At 49.4% G+C, this 16,757-nt stretch overlaps 2 protein-coding genes and 1 long non-coding RNA gene across 3 annotated transcripts in view; 2 read left to right on the plus strand and 1 right to left on the minus strand.

The window, feature by feature from the left end:
* Positions 1-16,757, plus strand: part of LOC128411520 (uncharacterized) — a 215,355-nt gene that overhangs the window by 31,692 nt on the left and 166,906 nt on the right. The window lies entirely within an intron of this gene.
* The window catches only part of SCARA3 (scavenger receptor class A member 3), a 35,440-nt gene that overhangs the window by 10,996 nt on the left and 7,687 nt on the right, over positions 1-16,757 (plus strand). The window contains exons 2-5 of the mRNA XM_053383873.1: positions 1,257-1,313; positions 3,424-3,543; positions 9,975-10,073; positions 14,771-15,814. Coding sequence (XP_053239848.1) covers positions 1,257-1,313; positions 3,424-3,543; positions 9,975-10,073; positions 14,771-15,814 — 1,320 coding nt within the window. The remainder of the gene's footprint in view (positions 1-1,256; positions 1,314-3,423; positions 3,544-9,974; positions 10,074-14,770; positions 15,815-16,757) is intronic.
* The window catches only part of LOC128411519 (sterile alpha motif domain-containing protein 12-like), a 186,141-nt gene continuing 177,454 nt past the window's right edge, over positions 8,071-16,757 (minus strand). The window contains exon 5 of the transcript XR_008329837.1: positions 8,071-8,119. The gene's annotated coding sequence lies outside the window, so the exon portion shown is untranslated. The remainder of the gene's footprint in view (positions 8,120-16,757) is intronic.

Below are 16,757 nucleotides of genomic sequence, written 5' to 3' on the forward strand. Positions count from 1 at the left end.
GGGGACACACAGGGCATCATCTAGACTGACCCCCTAGCCCTGCCCACAACACTGTGTATGTTTGTAAACCATAATCCTAGCTGCTTTGGGTGAAGAACCCACTATGAGGGCTCTTGAAATCTTTCGTCTGTCTTCTTCATCGATGGCCGGCGTCTCTGCCAGCTCTTATTCTCCTTGTCAGAGTGCCCGGGCTTGCGGCTGGCAAAGAAATCCCTGGTGCGCCCTCATCTCTTAAATGAACCACAGCGTCCAAGAAACACAGCGTCTTTCCCCCGAAGCATCCTGCTTGTACTTGGCCATCTACTGCTTTTGAAAAAGGCTGGAAGCCTCAAGGGCAGTGGGTCAAAAGGAGGTTTCTGACCAGAAATTCAGAGTAGGTTGATTGGCATCTGTCTGTCTCAGGAGACAACGAAGGAGTGCACATTCTGGGGTGAAGTCAAACCGTTGGAAGGTTGCAGGACCTGCCGTGGCTGTAGAAAGCGATACAGGAGAGGCATGTTCATGTATGGCGGGGATGTGATAAAATTAAGAAATTTTGGGGAAATATACATGATCGCCGAAGAATGGATGCTTTTGAATTCTGGTGTTGGAGGAGACTCTGGAGAGTCCCATGGACTGCAAGAAGATCAAACCTCTCCATTCTGAAGGAAACCAGCCCTGAGTGCTCACTGGAAGGACAGATTGTGAAGCTGAGGCTCCAAGACTTTGGCCACCTCATGAGAAGAGAAGACTCCCTGGAGAAGACCCTGATGTTGGGAAAGATGGAGGGCGCAAGGAGAAGGGGACGACAGAGGACGAGATGGTAGGACAGTGTTCTCGAAGCTACCAGCATGAGTTTGACCAAACTGCGGGAGGCAGGGGAAGACAGGAGTGCCTGGCGTGCTCTGGTCCAGGGGGTCACCAAGAGTCGGACACGACTAAACGACAACAACAACAAGCTAGTGGGGTAGGCTCCAGGCACTTTAATGCCATGTGCACAAACTCTCGCTTCATAGGGCATCCGGCAATTTTTCAGCTATGGCCAAGGGCAAGAGTGGAGATGCAGAGCTGGAAAGGATTTTCTCTGTTTGACAATTTCAGTGCTGGTTGCAAAGTGAGGGCAAGGGTCCGAAGAGGTCATTTGGCATGCCAAGGGGACAGATGGTTTGTTTAAAAAGGTTTAACACTGTGCCCCTTTTGTTCCATGGAAGCAGCTGATCCCAGCACTTTGTCCTTCTTATTTTTTAACAAAACAATGTTTCCATTTTGTATTTCAGAGGAAGACCTCATTGGAGAAGACGACGAGATGCCATCCTTCAGATACAGGCCAAATGGTAAGAGCAGCTGGGCAGAGAGTGTGTTAGAGCCCAAAAAGAAGTGTGTGTGTGTGTGTGTGTGTGTGTGTGTGTGTACGCTCGCATGCTTGCAAGCGGTGATGCTAAGAGAAGGAACATACATAAAAGTATTGGGCATTCGAAACATGCCACAGCTGCTGACACAGCTAATTACAGTGATTTATCAGCACCAGCTACACTGCTAAACAGCTGTGAAAATTAGGTCAGGATATGCACTCCTACTTTTAAAGTGGTACACATCCTGTGGAACAATAATGAACCCTAACATTTAAACAAGATATTCAACAAAAAGTGGCAGCGGCGGCAGCAACGTAATATGAACTAGGACTCCTCACACAGCTTTAATAATAATACATTATAAAAAACTTTATTTATTACCCACCCACCCTGGCCAGAGCTGGGCTCAGGGCGGCTAACACCAATAAAATCACAGTAAAAACATAATAGGAAAAAAACATTTTAAAATGCAGGTTAAAATGCAATTTAAAATGCAGCCTCATTTTAAAAGTAGCCCATAGATCAAAACCATAAGGGGAGGGAAACATAAGGGTCAGACCGAGTCCAAACCAAAGGCCAGGCAGAACAGCTCTGTCTTGCAGGCCCTGCGGAAAGATGTCAAGTCCCACAGGGCCCTGGTCTCTTGTGACAAAGCGTTGCACCAAGTCGGGGCCAGTACTGAAAAGGCCCTGGCCCTAGTTGAGACCAATCTAACCACCTTGACTTGGGACCTCCAAAATGTTGTTATTTGTGGTCCTTAAGGTCCTCTGCGGGGCATACCAGGCTCCCTCCAGACATCCTTTTTACTGAACATTAATTATTATTTGTGCTCGTGATGCTATTGGAGCAATCAATTGAATGTGATCAAAAATTATCAAGGGGACAGAGTGATTCCCTTGCGAAGGGAGAATGCAGCGTTTAGGACTTTTTAGTCTGGCGAAATGGCAAGCAAGAGAAGGCATTGTAGAAGCTTATAAAATAATGCAATGCCCAGAATTCTTTGAGGGAAAGAATGTGCTTTAAAGTTATGGTGTGTCCACATCCCGGCATGCACTAAAGAAGGGAACCTGAGCATGGACAGGTACTGAGCAGAAAGTCGGCTGTGATAGTTAACTGTCATGAATGCTTTAGCTGTGATTCCTGCATTGCTAGGGTTGGACTAGATGCCAACTGGGGATCCCTTCCAGTTCTATGATGCCAGCAAGCTTTCTGGATCATTTGCGGGGTGGGAGTGGAGTGTTCAGGCCAGGGGAGAAACCTCCAGACAAATGTAAACACCATTTCTGATTAAGACATTTAAACTTGACACTGATGCACAAACACCTCTGCTAGACACACAATAGTCTCCCATCGAGTGCCCCAAAATCCATCTATTCTGCAGAACAGCCATACGAGAAATATGTAAAATAACTAAGCAAGTATTAGAAACCACCCCAGAATTGGCCCTGCTAAATATCTTCCAAGACAATAATGCCCACAAAGAACTCATAACCCACCTACTTTCAGCAGCCAGAAACATCATAGCCAGACACTGGAGAGACCTGTCAGGAGTAAGCATGGACCAAATAGTATGGGAAACAGCTCTACTAGAAAAATTAACCAATAAACTGAAACTGACACAGGGACAAATAGAAGAAGACGCCTTCACCCCGGTATGGCTCCCCTTTATCACATACACAGCCCAACAAGACAATGACAATAATCCACCAACGGCATACAAATCAATTTGGCAACCTGATCCAAAACACCCACTCACACGTGAAAACAAAGACCACCACAGCCAACCACAAATGAATAACCACACCCTAGGCCAACCCCAACCTCTCTCACCACCAAAGAAACACAAGTGAATAGCAGAGAACCTGCACAAGCGACGCTGAGACAAAATCCCACATATTTTAAGTATATATTAAGAAACATCTTCCTAATGTCTCAACAAATGAAACTGATCTGTAAGAAATGTTACTTGAAAAAGAGAGAGAGAGAGAGAGACATTGCACATACTTTTCTAAACCAAGATAATCTTTAATAAAAATACATTAAAAAACAACAGAGTCTCCCTTCTCTGCTTTATTCTCCCTCCCCAATCCAGGCCGGATGAGGACCAACTGCAGTCAGTGCGAGAAGACCCTGACCCTGCAGACGTCCGTGAAAGTCCTGTATGTCTTTGTCGTCTTGCTCATTGTGGCTGTGGTGGTGCTGGCAGCTCTGGGTGAGTAGGAAACACACATCCCTCCTGTCTCTCAGGTTCAGGAAACAGAAACCGAAATCATCAAGGGGGTGGAGTTGCTCCACTCTGCAGGAAGGTTGCAGAACCATGGGAATTTTTAGTTTAGAGAGAAGACCAGGAAGAGACAACATGGTAGAATTATGTGTTGCATGGAGAAAGCAGACAGAATCATTTTCCTCTCTCAAAAAGCTAGAACCGGTGAAGATCCAATGAAGGTGAATGCTGGAAGATTTGCAACAAGGGAAGGGCTTCTTCGCAAAGTGAATAGTTGTGGGAATGTTCAGGGATGCAGGAGAGGATATATTGTTTGATTACATCCTTTCCAACTTGTGTTAACAAGTTCTACAATTTAGCAGAGTAACATTACCCTTTTTAAACTTGCACAGCGGATGCATTTGCTCAAGATCGCTAAAGCCTCTAAAATAAGTTTCCTTGGTAATTTCCCTTTTAGTCCCTCATAAAAAGATAGACACGACACAGTCTTCTATAAAAGAATAAAAAGAGTTTACTCACTCACATTCTGTTCACAGATGGATCCCAGAAGGCAGACTTAAGTTATAAAAGTAATATACCTGGAATTTATCTCATAAAGAGATAGTCCCTTTGTCCTATTTTGGCTGGAAGCCAAGAGAGCATCTTAGGCTAAGCAGATGTTGCTTCTTTGACCAATGTGGTCAGAGAGAGAGAGAGAGATGGCGGCCTCTGCTAAGGTATTTTGTTACCTGCACAGGTGAGGCCACACCCACCTCTGGTCACATGTAGAGGAAGTCTGTCCCAGCCTAGGAGGAAACAGGAAGTTCTGACTGGCTGGTCCAGACATCTCCTTTTTATGTCCACTCTAGGGATGTTGTACTTGACTGCTCTGTGTTTCACATCCAACAATAGTTAAGTTGTGGAACTCTCTGCCACAGGAAGGAGTGATGGCCACCAACTTGGATGGCTTTAAAAGAGATCCAGTCACTTTTGGAAGATCCATTTCAGTCAGGATTTAGGCCTGGTTTTGGCACAGAAACTGCTTTGGTCGCCCTGTATGATGACCTCTGTTGAGTGAGAGACAAGGGAAACATGTCCCTGTTAATTCTTCTCGACCTCTTTCGATACCATCAACCATGGCATCCTTCTGGAGTGACTCTCCGAACTAGGGTTGGGTGGCACCGCTTTGGGGTGGTTCCAGTCCTACTTGGATGGTCATTGCGGAGGTTGCTCACCAGAGCAAGGCGGTCTGAGCATATTACACCAACCCTGGTCCGACTGCACTGGCTACCAATTAGTTTCTGGGCTCAATAGAAAGTGCTGGTTTTGACCTATCAAGCCTTAAACAGATCAGGACCACAATGTTGGCATACAACCAAGGAAACGGGGGCAATTGGCAGGCCCCCAGCTGGCTCCAGCCCACCGGCCGTCAAGAAACCAGGAGTCAAGAAACCAAAGGTCCGAGGGTCAGGAAGCAAGGAGTCACGAGGTCAAGGGTCCGAGGGTCAGGAAGCAAGGAGTCACGAAGTCAAGGGTCCGAGGGTCAGGAAGCAAGGAGTCACGAGGTCAAGGGTCCGAGGTTCAGGAAGCAAGGAGTCACAAAGTCAAGGGTCCAAGGGTCAGGAAGCAAGGAGTCACAAAGTCAAGGGTCTGAGGGTCAGGAAGCAAGGAGTCACAAGGTCAAGGGTCCGAGGATCAAGAAGCAAGGAGTCACAAAGTCAGGGGTCCGAGGATCTGGAAGCAAGGAGTCACGAGGTCAAGGGTCCGAGGGTCAGGAAGCAAGAAGTCACGAAGTCAAGGGTCCGAGGGTCAGTAAGCAAGGAGTCATGAAGTCAAGGGTCCAAGGGTCAGGAAGCAAGGAGTCACGAAGTCAGGGGTCCAAGGGTCAAGAAGCAAGGAGTCACAAGGTCAGGGTCCAAGGATCAGGAAGCAAGGAGTCACGAAGTCAGGGATCCAAGGATCTGGAAGCAAGGAGTCACGAGGTCAAGGGTCTGAGGGTCAGGAAGCAAGGAGCCAAATGCAGCAAGGCAGGAAACATGTTGCTGTGGCAAAGAGCCAAAGGGAAATGCTGACCTTATATCCCTTCCTGGCTCTTGCCACCAGGTGCTGTGAGTTACCAATCAGCCTCACCTGTGTGGCCACACCTTGCCTCTTCAGAACAAACTTAGGAAGGCCCCGGTCCTGCAAAGTCCTACTATCACAGGGCCTGGCTCCTGCACGCACTCTTGACACACCCCTCTTTCCATCCCAAGCCTCTCTGCCTGGTCGTCTTTCGCTGCATCCAAGCTCCTGCACCAGCATCCGGCTCTCCAGGAAAGGAGGCCCTTCTCTCATCTCTGGGTCTCGGCCGAGACCACCCACTGCCTCTTGGCATGGCTGGCGCACCAGGTGGCCTGGGCTGAGAGCCCTTCCTTGGTCTGAGGCAGCAACTTCCCTGCTGCCCCCAGGTGGCCTTCCCTGCCGTGTTGTTTTGGGCAGAGAGAAGCTGCCCTCTCTCTCGAGATCACGTGCTCCAAAGCTGAACTCAACTTGTGGGCCTGGCACACAGCTGAGAGGAGCCTGAGGTTTGGGTCCTGTCCCAGCCCACAGCAGAGCCACGAATTCTGCAGCCCCGGCAGCTGCCTGGGTGGCAAAAGAGCTCTGCGTTCATATATTCATCGGCCTGATCCTCTCCTTACGGTCTTGCAAGAGAATCGCAGAGCACACCTAAGTTAGCAGATGCCCGATGCAAATCGTGCAGACTGATGCAAGAGTCCTATTTGCAACTTTCGCTCAGAATGCAGAATTTTGGGTTTGCTTGGTGCAAAATTTTAGGGGTTATTTTTTTAGTCCAAGACCACCTTGTTCCAATGAGTCCTGCCCTTGAGCCAGTTTAACGGCAGGAACATTCAAGGATCTCAGATGGAGATGCAGGTGGGGTCTGCAGTTGGCTAGAGAAGTGGGGGCATCAGCTGGCAACCAAAGTTGCCTAGAGGACAGGCAGGAGATGGGCCAGAGAAGGCAAGAGCCAGCCTGAGAAGCCAGGTTGGGGGGTGCAGATGCAATAGCTTTGAGAAGCTGGCCCCCACAACACCAACAGGCTGCCAGTCCAAACCTAAAACTGGCAATACAGTCATACCTCGGGCTACAGACGCTTCAGGTTGCATTTTTTCGGGTTGTGGACCGCCAAAACCCAGAAGTACCGGAACAGGTTACTTCCGGGTTTTGGCAGTCACGCATGCAAAAAAGTGCTAAATTGCGCTTTGCACATGCGCAGGAGCACCGAATCACAACCTGTGCGTGCGCAGATGCGGCGCTGCGGGTTGCGAACGTGCATCCGGCACGGATCACGTTCGCAACCCAAGCGTCCACTGTACAGTTGAACCTTGGATCCCGAACACTTGCTACTCGGACGTTTTGGCACCCGAACGCCGCAAACTCGGAAGTGAATGTTCCAGTTTGCGGATGTTCTTTGGAACCCGAATGTCCAATGGGGCTTCCGATTGGCTGCAGGAGCTTCCTTTCAGCCAATCGGAAATTGCGCCTTGGTTTCCGAACATTTCAGAAGTCGAATGGACTTCCGGAATGGATTCCGTTCGACTTCCAAGGTACGACTGTATAAGGATCGGTTGCAGTGCTCACCTGGCCTGCGTTCTGAAGAAGGCAATATCTCAGCATCGAGTGGAAAAGAGGAAAGCTGTCAAATTCTGTGTGTGGCTCAAAGCTACACAACTGGTAAAGCTTGGCTATTTATTTATTTATTTATTTATTTTCTTTCTTTCATAACGTTTTCACATTGCTTGACTGTAAAAAAACAACGACCCACCTCCAAGCACTTTCCCCAAAAAATGGTAAACACAATAAAATTATCAATAGGAATTGGGAAGCTGCAGTTAGTGCAGAATGCTGCAGCACGATTGCTGACCAGAGTGAGGCCTTGCCAACATACAACACCTGGGATCAGAGATCTGCACTGGTTGCCAATTTGCTACCGGACCAAATTAAAGATATTGCTAATAGTATAATAAAACCCTTAACAACTTGGGACCAGTTTGCCTACAAGATCATAATACCCTTTCTGCATTTGTTAAAAAAAAACTCCCTCTTTTCGTATGGCTTTAGTATAGCAGCGTCTACACTTTGGAACTCCCTGCCAATTGATATCAGGCCTTCGGTGCACACTTTTCAACGCCTGCTAAAAACATTTTTGTTCAGACCCAGATGTTTAAAAAGTTGCCACGAGTTCTTTTCTTGGCGTATTGTTCACTCCACTTTTCGAAAGCCTTAAATTATTGTTGTTAGCTTCTCTTATTGATTATTTTATTGCTTTCCCTTTTTTTTGTAAATTGCTTTGAGGGGCTTTAAAAAAAAAACAACCCTCAAATGTTGGATGGATTTTATGAAATAAAGCACCAATACTTTTCTAAGTGCCATACAGTGGTACCTCAGGTTAAGAACTTATTTTTTTCTGTAGGTCTGTTCTTAACCTGAAACAGTTCTTAACCTGAAGCACCACTTTAGCTAATGGGGGCCATGATTTCTGTTCTCATCCTGAAGCAAAGTTCTTAACCCGAGGTACTATTTCTGGGTTAGCGGAGTCTGTAACCTGAAGCGTATGTAACCTTAAGTGTCTGTAACCCGAGGTACCACTGTACAGAGATTAAGAGATTGAAACCAGCATGTTCACAGTCAGAGAATCGCAGCACAAAACAAACATGACATGGGGAGGGAAGAGGAAAGCAAAGCCAATCCCTGAAATTAGTAACTGGCAAGGGGGCAGGAGGGGGGCGGTTTGGAAGGACACCAGATCTGGGTCAGAAGTATTTTTAAAAATAAAGAATCCATTTCTGAAAAATGCCGGAAACTTTGGAAACTATGTTGATAGGGTGCATTGTAAGCATTTTCAACATTGCAAGGTTGGTAAGTGAAGCTGAGATTGTGCCTATAATCTGGTTTGACGTAAAAAGAAGATTGAAATCCTACACACACACACACACACACACACACACACACTGCGTCAAGCCAGCAGCGTCACCATTTTTCCACCTCATTTTCCCCAGGAAAGGAAACCTCGAGGGTACAATACAAAGCGAAAAGCGAGGATCAGATAACCAGCTGGCTGGGAGGAACCGGTGGGATACGGTGGACTGCAAGCGAGAAACATGAGTCAGGAAAAGCGGGCGATTGCCAGGAGAAGGAGATGTTTCTTGGGGATGCATTAGCCAAAAGAACGCGAAACAGTTCCGCTCTGCTTAGTCCTTGGCTGCAGCCGGGATCTCCACCCTGCAAGGAGGAGGCGGACAAATTTCAGAGGGTAAAAGGCAGCAAAACGAGGGGCAGGAGAGCATGGTGTCCTGCTTGCAGAAAGGAAAAGAGATTGCCGTTGTTGTTGTTGTTTAGTCATTCAGTCGTGTCCGGCTCTTCGTGACCCCCTGGACCAGAGCATGCCAGGCACTCCTGTCTTCCACTGCCTCCTGCAGTTTGGTCAAACTCATGCTGGTAGCTTTGAGAACACTGTCCCACCATCTCGTCCTCTCTCGTCCCCTTCTCCTTGTGCCCTCCATCTTCCCCAACATCAGGGTCTTTTCCAGGGAGTCTTCTCTTCTCATGAGGTGGCCAAAGTGTTGGAGCCTCAGCTTCAGGATCTGTCCTTTCAGTGAGCACTCAGGGCTGATTTCCTTCAGAATGGATCGGTTGGATCTTCTTGCAGTCCATGGGACTCTCAAGAGTCTCCTCCAGCACCAGAATTCAAAAGCATCAATTCTTCGGCGATCAGCCTTCTTGATGGTCCAGCTCTCACTTCCATACATCACTACTGGGAAAACCAGAGCTTTAACTATACGGACCTTTGTTGGCAAGGTGATGTCTCTGCTTTATAAGATGCTGTCTACGTTTGTCATTGCTTTTCTCCCAAGAAGCAGGCGTCTTTTAATTTCGTGGCTGCTGTCCCCATCTGCAGTGATCATGGAGCCCAAGAAAGTAAAATCTCTCACTGCCTCCATTTCTTCCCCTTCTATTTGCCAGGAGGTGATGGGCCCAGTGGCCATGATCTTCGTTTTTTTGATGTTGAGCTTCAGACCATATTTTGCACTCTCCTCTTTCACCCTCATTAAAAGGTTCTTTAATTCCTCCTCACATTTGCAGAGACGCTCTGATTCTGGGAGAGCTAAATATCTTCCTCTCACTATCATCAAGGGAAACCTATTAAATCTGGCTAATGTAAACAGCCTGCACAATTCATGATTCTTCAGATTTGCTGTATAAGTGTGAAAACGAAGCAAATGAAAGAAGGAATGAACAAGGGACTATTAAAGGAAGTTTTTCCTCTGAGGCTGGGAGGTTGCCTCCTTCAGAGGCTCCAGCAACCAATCCCAGAATTCACAGCTATCAAGGTAAGCTGGTGTGTTCAAAGCCAGGTAGCCCCAGGGATAATGTACTCGCTTTTTGTGTCATCCTTGCAGTCTTCAAGAAGGTGGATTCCATAGCTGACGATGTTAACTCGGCCCAGACGTACTATGAAAAGAAAATCGGGTCGGTCCAGGAGAACCTCCAAGAGCTGGGTAAGTTAGAGGTTTTTATAGAAAAGTTAGGTGTCCACCTGCCAGGGATTCCTTAGCTGTGATTCCTGCATTGCAGAGGGTTGGGCTCGATGATCTTTGGGGTTCCCCTCTGATTCTGTGAGTCAGCTAGCTCAGTATTGATTACAGCAGCTCCCTGTGCTGGGCCCGGGGGTTAACCTGAGCAATGCAGTCCAGGTCCAGTCCCAAATCCAGGGACTCCACAAGAAGAGAGTCTGACAGGGCCCAGGCAGGAAACCAGGCAAGGACAGGTACAGGGTCTCAGGCAGGTAGCAGCAGTGTTGCTCTCACAACCTGGGGCGAGGTCCGACAGCCTTTTATCTCTGTCGGGGTAATGGCCGGTCCTGATCCCCCAGCGACTCACCTCCCTGTCTCGCCCGAAGGCGAGCGCTCCTCCTGCGAGTACTCAGGTCTCTCCTTCTCTCAGACCTGAGTCTTTGCAGCTTGGGAGACGTCGGTGGGTTACTAGACCCAGGGGCCGCCTCAGCCTCCCCTGACCCAACCAGTAGTGGAGCAGCTGTAAGTGATGGCCCAGCTGGAGGCAACGAGGTGATCCCTGCATCTGGAGCCAGGGCAGGCTCAGGGCCCAGACTTGGCCCAGCTGGTGTTTGTTGCAGGGGAACCTGTGCAGACTGGGACTCTTCAGGATCAGGCCCTAGACTTGGTTCAGATGATGCCTGAGGCAAAGGATCCAGTGCAGACTGAGACTCCTCTGGTTCCGAGTCCGAGTCCCAGGCCATCACACTCCCCAGGCTGAGGCTGCTCCCAGCCCTGCCTGAACATAACAGGGATTCAAACCAGGACCTTCTGCATGCCAAGCAGGTGTCCTGCCTTTGAACAACGGACCCAGGTAAACCACAGCCAACCTCAGCCTCCTCCACCAAATCTAGAAAAGGCTGCAGCCTCAATGTCACCTCCCAGTTAGCTCTCAGGGCAGAGCAGGGAGACTTCCCCCGCCTCCACCTGTCTCTAACTCAGATCCTTTAACAGGCGATGTTGGAAGGGACATCTCCTCTGAGTTATCCATCTGTAGGTACAGGCATGATTAAAATGGCCAGGCTGCACAGGGGGTGGGACTAGATGGCCTTCGGGGGTCCCTTCCAACTGGACAATTCCACGGTTTTGCGCACAGCTAGCTTTCCATGCTGGTATCTGCTGCTGGGATGAGCAGATTCCACCCTGGTGACAATAGTAGTAGTAGTAGTAGTAGTAGTAGTAGTAGTAGTAGTAGTAATAATAATAATAATTTGTTATTTATACCCCGCCCATCTGGTTGGGCTTCCCCAGCCACTCTGGGCAGCTTCCAACAAAATATTAAAATACCGTAATGCATCAAACATTAAAAGCTTCCCTAAACAGGGCTGCCTTCGGATGTCTTCTAAAAGTCTGGTAGTTGTTCTTCTCTTTGACATCTGGTGGCGTTCCACAGGGCAGGTGCCACTACCAAGAAGGCCCTCTGCCTGGTTCCCTGTAACTTGGCTTCTTACAGTGAGGGAACCGCCAGAAGGCCCTCGGCGCTGGACCTCAGTGTTCAGGCAGAACGATGGAGGTGGAGACGCTCCTTCAGGTATTCTGGGCCGAGGCCATTTAGGGCTTTAAAGGTCAGCACCAACACTTTGAATTGTGCTCGGAAACGTACAATAAATATAAGCTTCTGTCAGGTGATCAGGAACAGTTCTGCGCTCGGAGGTCTCTGTTTAGCAGGTCTTGCAAGATCTCGGTCGCAGTGGAAATGGATGAGTAAGACTTTGAAACGAGAAGAAGCAACATCTGCTTAATTGCTGAGCAACATGTCTTGTGAGGGAGCGAGAAAGTTTGCTGTCAGTCAGCAAACTGACGGCTGGATTTTGCAAGCATCTGCAAGCGATTGGGACGTCTCTGACTCACTCTCAGAAACCAGAGGAAGCCAGTCTAGCAGTCCCCTCTAAGCCAAATTCTCAAGGGGGCTTACTCCCTGGTCCAGCGGCTCCCAAACTTTTTGCGGGGGCGTCACTGTCCTCATGCTTCCAGCTCACCCCCAGTGTTACCCCTCCTACCCCATAAAAAGGATTATTCAGAACAGCGGTTTGAACAACCCACTTGAGAAGATAATAACGCAATGGAATTCTAAACAGTAGCAACTAATTGCATGGTTTTTCTTTTCAAAATCCAGTTAAAACTATTTAGCTTAATGAATTCCACGAAACGGAGGAACTTGATCTAGTGAAACCAGCTTTTCAAAGTCTGATAGTCTGGAGGCGGTTGGAGGATGGATGGCGGCTAACAGATTGAGGTTGAATCCTGACAAGACAGAAGTACTGTTTTTGGGGGACAGGAGGCGGGCAGGTGTGGAGGATTCCCTGGTCCTGAATGGGGTAACTGTGCCCCTGAAGGACCAGGTGCGCAGCCTGGGAGTCATTTTGGACTCACAGCTGTCCATGGAGGCACAGGTCAAATCTGTGTCCAGGGCAGCTGTTTACCAGCTCCATCTGGTACGTAGGCTGAGACCCTATCTGCCTGCGGACTGTCTCGCCAGAGTGGTGCATGCTCTGGTTATCTCCCGCTTGGATTACTGCAATGCGCTCTACGTGGGGCTACCTTTGAAGGTGACTCGGAAACTGCAACTAATCCAGAATGCAGCAGCTAGACTGGTGACTGGGGGCAGCCGCCGAGACCATATAACACCGGTCTTGAAAGACCTACATTGGCTCCCAGAACGTTTCCGAGCACAATTCAAAGTGTTGGTGCTGACCTTTAAAGCCCTAAACGGCCTCGGTCCAGTATACCTGAAGGAGCGTCTCCACCCCCATCGTTCTGCCCGGACGCTGAGGTCCAGCGCCGAGGGCCTTCTGGAGGTTCCCTCATTGCGAGAAGCAAAGCTACAGGGAACCAGGCAGAGGGCCTTCTCGGTAGTGGCGCCCGCCCTGTGGAACGCCCTTCCAGCAGAAGTCAAAGCGATAAACAACTACCTGACATTCAGAAGACATCTTAAGGCAGCCCTGTTCAGGGAAGTTTTTAACGTGTGATATTTTACTGTATTTTTGGTTTTTATGGAAGCCGCCCAGAGTGGCTGGGGAGGCCCAGCCAGATGGGCGGGGTATAAATAATAAATTATTATTATTATTATTATTATTATTATTTATACCTCCAGTCCTGCTCAGCCCAGGGAATTTTGGGGCATTGATGCCCCCAACTGCAGAGGCAAGGCAAAGCCATCTTGGCTAAGAGCCACTGAAGGCCCCCTCCTTCTCCAGGACTGTGTCCAATGCATAGCTGTCAACTTACAGTTTTGAAAATAAGGGACCAGCAGCCTTGAAAATAAGGGACCAGCAGCCCAAATAAGGGGCCTGCAGCCTCACCTGTTCCAGGCACTCCAGTCTTCCTGTCCCCCTGCAGTCTGGTCAAACTCATGCTGGTAGCTTCGAGAACACTGTCCAACCAACTTTGTAACCAGAGGTTCAACTGAATAGAATCTGAATCACATGCACCACAAGGCCTATGCAGCCTCAACTTAAGATGGCTCCCCGGCCTGGCTTTGCACTGCAAAGTTTGCAGCAGCACGTGCATTCAAAACCCCCCTCAGCTTGCATTAACTAGCCACACACAAGACATGCAAGCTCCACCCCCCAGTCGTTCTTAGACTTCTTATTGGGTGAGCAACACAGTTGGAGCCTCCCTCCTCCCTGGCAGGCAGGGAGGGAGGGAGAGGAGCTGCTTCCTTTGAAATTTAAGGGACATCATTTAAGGGACATTTAAGGGACATCCATCAATAAGGGACAGCGGCGGGACATGGCGCTGGAATAAGGGACTGTCCCTTCAAATAAGGGACACTTCAGCAGCTATGGTCCAATGCTCTTTCAAAGCCATTTAGGTTTGTGGCCATCACTGCCTGCTGTGGCAGGGAATTCCACAGTTTGCACTGCATGAAGAAGGACTTAATTTTCTCTGTCCTGAATCCAGCTGCAATGGATGTCTGTGATTGCTAGTCTTATGAGAGAGAGAGAGAGAGAGAGAGAGAGAGAGAGAGAGAGATTTTTCTCTATCTACTTTCTCCATGCCAGGCATACCTTTATAAACTTTCCTCTTTCCTTTTTCCTTTCTCCTTCTGTGATGGAACTCCTATTTGGGGACTTCCCTGGCTTTTTATCTGGCCCACGTAGGACCAGTCTGGATAGTTGGCCTTGGTGAAGACTTGACGTTTTCATCCCCAAAAAAGTTTTTGAGTTTCTGCTGAAATGAGGCTGCATGTTAATGTTATATTTTAATCTTGTTTTTAAGTTGTATCTTAATCAATTGGTTTTATATCTGGTGTTAGCTGCCCTGAGCCTGGTCTTGGCTGGGGAGGACAGGGTATAAATTCAATACAATACAATACAATACAATACAATACAATACAATACAATACAATACAATACAAAACTTCGGTCATATAGAAAGCCCCAATGCTGCATCCTTTGTTCATAGGGGACTCGATCGATCTCGTTGCCCTTTTCTGTGCCTTTTCCAGCTGTTCAATACCCTTTTTGAGCTGAGGCGACCAGAACAGTGCACAGTAATTGGGCAGATTTGCAGAGTTTTATTTCCGTGGTGCGTTCTGCCGTTTAGCTATGGGGAAGGACAAGGCCTGGTCAACTGCTGGGTATGTGCTAGAAGCTGTTTAACCAACCTGCTTTCTTTCTGCACCCCACCCTCCAATCCAGATCAGAAATCCCTGGGCAACTGCTCCTTCTGCCACGATGCAGGCCAGCTGGGACAGGAGATCAGCAGGCTGCAGGAGGAGCTGGAAGGAATCCAGAAGAAGCTCTTGGCACAGGATGTGTTGCTCGACCGAGCTGGCCAGACCCACCAGCAGCTCTCGTCCGCCAGCAACAAGGTCAACGACGAGGTGGACGGGTGCTTCTCCGCCATCCAGCGGGTCAACCAGAGCCTGGCGCTCTTCCTGGCGCAGGTGAGGGGCTGGCAGGGGGCCACTTCCGAGCTGGGCAGCTCACTGAAGGAGCTGTCGCAAGAGCGCTTCGACATGGAGGCTGCCGTGCAACAGATGAACTTCACCGTCGGCCAGACCTCCGACTGGGTGCACATCATCCAGAGGAAGATGAACGAGGAAACCTTGACGCTGCAGAAGATCGTGTCCGACTGGCAGAACTACACCCGCCTGCTGGGGGGCTTGAGGACCACCTCCTCCAAAACTGGGGAGCTGGTCAAGGGCATCCAGACCAGCCTGGGCATCACCTCGCAGAGGATCGGGCAGAACTCGGAGGGCATGCACGACCTGGTTTTGCAAGTCATGAGCCTGCAGTTGCAGCTGGACAACGTCTCCTCCTTCCTGGACGACCACGAGGAGAACATGCATGACCTCCAGTACCATGCCCGCTACACGCAGAACCGGACGGCCGAGCACTTTGAGACGCTCGAAGGACGCATGACCTCCCACGAGATCGAAATCAGCACCATCTTCACCAACATCAACGCCACCGACAGCCACGTCCACAGCATGCTCAAATACCTGGACGACGTCCGGCTCTCCTGCACGCTGGGCTTCCATGCGCACGCCGAGGAGCTCTACTACCTGAACAGGTCGGTCAGCCTCATGCTCAGCGCCACCGACCTCCTGCGCGAGCGCTTCAGCCTTCTCAGCGCCCGCCTGGACTTTGACATCCGTAACCTCTCCATGGTCATGGAAGAGATGAAGGCGGTGGACACCCGACACGGGCAGATCCTCCGAAACGTCACTGTCTTGCGAGGTGAGAAGCGGCGATGGGGAGGCAAGTGGGAGGCACAGGGTGGTTTTTATCATTGCTTGTTAAATTCATTAGCCGCCCTTTTCGTGATGGCAACTCAAAGCGACTTATGAAAAATAAAGCTATAATAGATGCATGCATTAAAACCGGGAGACACGACACACCGTATTTTTCGCTCCATAAGACGCACCTGACCATGACGCACCTAGTTTTTAGAGGGGGAATGCAAGGGGGAAAATGTTCTTTAAAGGGAGCGCTGAGCAGAGCCTGTATGCATCCCAGGCTCTGCTCAACGCTCCCTTTCACGAGCCACGTGGAGCGTTTGTGCGGCGCTTGCAGGCTTTTCCCGAGGAGCGAGAAGGGGCTGATGGGCTGCCCTTCTCCCTCCTTGGGGAAAAGCCCCCAAGAGCTGCACACACGCTCCGGGCAGCTCTTGGGGGCTTTTGTGGGAGGTGGGGAAAGGGACAGAGCCGCACACTCTGTCCCTTCCCCCACCTCCCGCAAGAGCCGCGCGCTAAGCCAGAAGCCAGGACAGCAAGCGGGATCGCTGCACAGTGATCCCTCTTGCTGTCCTGGCTTCTGGGATGGATGCGTGCAGCCTCTCCTGGGCAGCGGGATGAAGGCTCCCCCCAAGAGCTCCCTTTAAAGAGCGCACGGAGCATGTGTGCAGCTCTTTAAAGGGAGCGCTGAGCAGAGCCTCCCGCCTGCATTCGCTCCATAGGACGCACACACATTTCCCCTTACTTTTTAGGAGGGGAAAAGTGCGTCTTATAGAGCGAAAAATACGGTACATTAAAGGATCTCACCCACTCTAAAAGGCCATAGATAGTTAAAAGCCTAGTTGAAATTGTTATTACTATGATTATAATTACAGTGGAACTTTGGTTCTCAAACGACTTGGTACTCAAACATTTCAGCTCCCAAATGTTGAAAACCCAGAAGTAAG

Source organism: Podarcis raffonei, chromosome 3, assembly GCF_027172205.1.
Source record: "Podarcis raffonei isolate rPodRaf1 chromosome 3, rPodRaf1.pri, whole genome shotgun sequence".
Lineage (NCBI taxonomy): Eukaryota > Metazoa > Chordata > Lepidosauria > Squamata > Lacertidae > Podarcis > Podarcis raffonei.